This window comes from Priapulus caudatus, unplaced genomic scaffold (assembly GCF_000485595.1).
Source record: "Priapulus caudatus unplaced genomic scaffold, Priapulus_caudatus-5.0.1 Scaffold338, whole genome shotgun sequence".
NCBI lineage: Eukaryota > Metazoa > Priapulida > Priapulimorpha > Priapulimorphida > Priapulidae > Priapulus > Priapulus caudatus.
Genome location: NW_014577399.1, coordinates 277,258 through 281,746, shown reverse-complemented (window position 1 = coordinate 281,746; position 4,489 = coordinate 277,258). Strand labels below are relative to the sequence as shown.

The following is a 4,489-nucleotide window of genomic DNA, read 5'->3' as shown; positions in this document are numbered from 1 at the left end:
CTACGAGCATTGCAAATGTTTAATGATAGTAACGAATGTGATATTGACGAATGCTCGAAGATGGTCAGCAGATCATGATAATATTTAATAAATTATTTATGTGAATGATGTTGGAATTCAGTAGATCAGAGCGAAACTTTCTTATACGTTATTACTGATGGTGGGGTGAAAGCAGCCGTACAAATATCATGTGTACACAACATGAATCCTAGCGAGTACTTCAGTCCATGAACAACGTTGGGGGATTGAGGCGTGTGATGTTATCTAAGAGATTAATATACTTGATATTATAAAGTATACTACATGTGTCTTTATTACTATTAATATTATTATTTAAAAAAAAAAAAATTGGGATCGTCTTGGACGTCTTCATGGGCGCCATCTTGTATCGTTGTTGTAAACAATTGCTTTAAATTAATAAACGCAGTTGAGCTACAAAGTTACCATATTTACTTATGTGTCGTTATTTACCGCTTTTATGTCACTCATTAGATTTTCTAATCCAGTTCTAATGTTGAGATACCCCCAACCATATCGCATCCTCGCTCAGCTTCCTTCTTCTTCTACCGCCCCTCAACTATCTTCTCTGCTGTCTTTTCTCAGCCTCCTACCCCTCTATACCTCAGCAAACTATATTATTCAGTTTTCTTCAGTCTGAACAGTACGCATAAAACGGTGCTCTGCATGCACAATATCTCCCGAGAAGAAAAATATTTTGTAAACATTATGCATTTAAAATGAAGAGGAGTTATCGTAGCATCGGTTTCTACGATAAAATTCCATCATTAGACCTCAATTAGGAAATAGGAAGAAGACCTTGCATGTAAGGTGCCCGCAGCATATACCAGTTAGTGCACAATCTTGCTACGTTAGTGTTATGGCGCATGCTCAATATCTCACCAGAGGAGTTATACTTTTTGATGAATATGCATTTAATACGGCTAGGGGGTATCTCAGCATAAATTTATGTAATAAATTGTTATCAGTAGACCTGTGTTCATAATTAGGAGAGCGCCTTAGGCTATAGGGTGCAAAACATCTACTTCATCCCCTCCCGTCCTTTCTGTTGCCTCCCTTGTCTCTCGCTCAGCCTCCGTCTTCTTCTACCGTCCATCAACTATCTTCTTTGCTGTCTTTCCTGATCAGGCTCCCACCCCTCGCTCTCAGCAAGCTATATTATTCAGTTTTCGTCAGTTTGTACTGTACGCCCAAGCCGTTCCTCGCGCATGCGTAATATCTCCAGAGAAGAATAATATTTTGCAAACAGTATGCATTTAAAATGAAGAGGAGTTATCATAGCATAGATTTATATGGTACGATTCCATCAGTAGACCTCACTTGCGAAATAGGAAGAAGACCTTGTATGTAAGATGCCCGCTGCATATACCAGTCACTACATAATCTGACTATACGTTAGTTTGTTAGCGCATGCGCAATCTCTCACCAGAAGAGGTATATTTTATGACGAATATGCATTTAATATGGTTATGGGCTATCACAGCATAGATTTATGCAATAAATAGTTATCAGTAAACTTGTGTTTATAATTAGGAGAGCGCCCTAGACTGTAGGGTGCAAAACGCCTACTTCATCCCCTCCCATCGTTTCTTTTGCCTCCCTTGTCTCTCGCCCAGCCTCCGTCTTCTTCTACCGGCCATCTGCTATCTTTCCCGCCGTATTTCCTCAGGCTCCCAACCCTCGCTCTCAGCAAGCTATATTATGCAGATTTTTCAGTCTGTACTGTACGCCAAAGATGTTTCTCGCACATGCGTAATATCTCCAAAGAGGAATAATATTTTGCAAAAAATATGCATTTAAAATGAGGAGGAGGTATTCTAGCATAGATTTATATGATAAGATTCCATCAGTAGACCTCAATTCGGAAATAGGATGAAGACCTTGCATGTAAGGTGACCGCTGCTTATACCAGTCAGTACATAATAATAATAAAAGCCCTTCCATTACTAATAAATTACTAGATAGCTATTGCTGTCAAGAGCGCTTCCCCGTAGTGGTTGCATGTGATATGCCATCGTCGATGTCTATAATTACTGCATCAGAACCGAGCAATAAAAATTACTAATTTACAAAGAGAAGCATAACAAACGTTATGGGTATATATACGCACTAGTGTGGAGATTTCGGGGGTGTGTAACTCACAGGAGCAGTAGACTAGGCCAGGATGGACAGATTGAACTCGCAGTATAGATAGAATAACCATATATTGACTAAAGAGAGGATAAGATATAGCCAGCACATAGAAAGCGCGCACGTCCATGGGCGCTGCCATCTTGGATCATGCTATCACTGCTACTGCTATGGTCGGGGAAAACAAGGAGTGTTTACGCGAAAAGCGATAACGCGATAAATAGAATATATAATAATCAACGCGGTTATGTACTATTAGTCAGTATAATATATGAGGAGATTTGAATAGAATGAATAGTCTGAGTTGTCTGATAGAGGAATATTTACTTAGAAACGAGTTGCATAAGATGTTGCAATCATCGTACCAGACACGGGTTGCGTCATCAGGTGAAGGCGATTGCACCAGCGAACGAAATCGGCGTGTGTTTTGACAACGCGTGCAAAACAACGGCACGTAGGGGGGACGGTGCCAGCTAGGTATAATATAAGGTGCACCGAACCGATCAGCGTTGGCGTTATTTTTCAGGTTAGGTTTAGGAAGAAGAAGAAGAAGAAGAGGACGAAGAGAAAGAGGGGAAAGCCGTTTAGGTCTCAAGGAGAGAGATAACGGAGGGGGTAGAAGGCCGGAGAACAACGGGAGAGGGAAATAAAACGGAGAAGGAGAAGAACGGGGTTTCAGTTAGGTAGAGCCAGGAGCGACGACGAGGGAGACACCCGTGGAGGCTGCCTAGGTCTACGCAAAGCGAGGACGAACGTGAGAGAGGAAGACGAAGCCGGCGACGCGTTAATACTGTAATATTAGACGATATAGATATTGGATCCGCTGCATATACGAATGCAGGGTAATTATTTGTAAACTAGTAGAAAGAAATTAAACTATAACCGTACAGTTAACCGAATCTAACTGTGTTCTGTTCCACTGGTACTACCTGTTATTTGCTACGGGCATCACCGTCCTGCCTAATATACCGGCAGGAGCGAACACTGAATCCAAACAACTAGGACACGCGTTAACTATATAACGCCTGTCGTACCGTAGTCGCTATACCCTTAGGGCCACTACACTAGCAGGACACCCGGCGTTGCCCGGGAAATAAAGCGCTCAGTTGGTGACCACTTGGTTGAAAGAAAAATACCTAAAAATCTATCTGTCTATCTATCTATCTATCTAATCATCTATCTATCTCTATCTATCTATCTATCTATCTATCTATCTATCTATCTATCTATCTATCTCTATCTATCTATCTATCTATCTATCTATCTATCTATCTATCTATCTATCTATCTATCTATCTATCTATCTATCTATCTATCTATCTATCTCTATCTATCTATCTATCTATCTATCTATCTATCTATCTATCTATCTATCTATCTATCTATCTATCTATCTATCTATTTATCTATCTATCACACTCTATAGTCTATAATGCTACGTATAGTCTTGCCCACTCTGTATCAAGTCGGTGCAAGGTGAATGTTGTTACGACAATAACATGGCGCATGTACCATAATGCATATGTATAACAGCATGATAGGCACACATATGTATAACAGAGTATCAGGACAAATACCTCCCGGACAATTACCCCCGGACAATTACCCACCGGACATTTACCCCCATGTCATTCTCCCCCCGGACTATTGAGGAGGAGAGGAGGAGAGAGGGGAGGAGGAGAGGAGGAGAGGAGGAGAGGAGGTAGAGGAGGAGGAAGAGGAGGAGGAAAAGTGGAGGAAGAGGTGGATGATGAGGAGGAGGAGACGAGGTAGAGGAGGAGACGAGGTGAAGGGGGAGGAGAGGAGGTGGAGGAGAAGGAAAGAAGGTGGAGGAGGAGGAGGGGAGAACGTGGGTAGAAGGTGGTAGAGAAAGAGGGGGAGGAGGGGAGAAGGTGGAGGAGGAGGAGGTAGAGAAGGGAGAAGGTGGTGGAGGAGAAGATGTGGAGGAAGAGGAGGAGAGGAGGTGGAGGAGGAAGAGGGGAAGGAGGATGAGAGGAGGAGAGGAGGAGGAGGAGGAGGAGGGGGAAAAGGTGGTGGAGGAGGAGGAAGGGGAGAAGGTGTAGGAGGAGGAGGAGAGGAGGTGGAGGAGGGAGGAGGTAGAGGAGGGCGCCTCTATCTCCTCCTCTCCTTCTCCTCCATCACATTCTCCCCTTCTCTTCTTCCTCCTCTCTTAACCACCACCTGCACATCCTCTACCTCCGATACCTCTTCCTCTCCCCTCCTATTCCTCCTCCTACACTACCTTCTCCGTCGTCCTTTAACTCTTCTTCTAAATGTCCGGGGGTTAAATGTCACGGGGGGTAATTGTTTGGGGTAATTGTCCGGGGGGTGATTGTCCGGG

The 4,489-nt window shown here is 43.2% G+C and overlaps 1 protein-coding gene across 1 annotated transcript in view; it reads left to right on the top strand.

Moving 5' to 3' along the window:
- The window catches only part of LOC106809215, a 5,892-nt gene extending 5,461 nt beyond the window's left edge, over positions 1-431 (top strand). Inside the window, exon 7 of the mRNA XM_014812212.1 lies at positions 428-431. Coding sequence (XP_014667698.1) covers positions 428-431 — 4 coding nt within the window. The remainder of the gene's footprint in view (positions 1-427) is intronic.
- Positions 432-4,489: the final 4,058 nt, after the last annotated feature.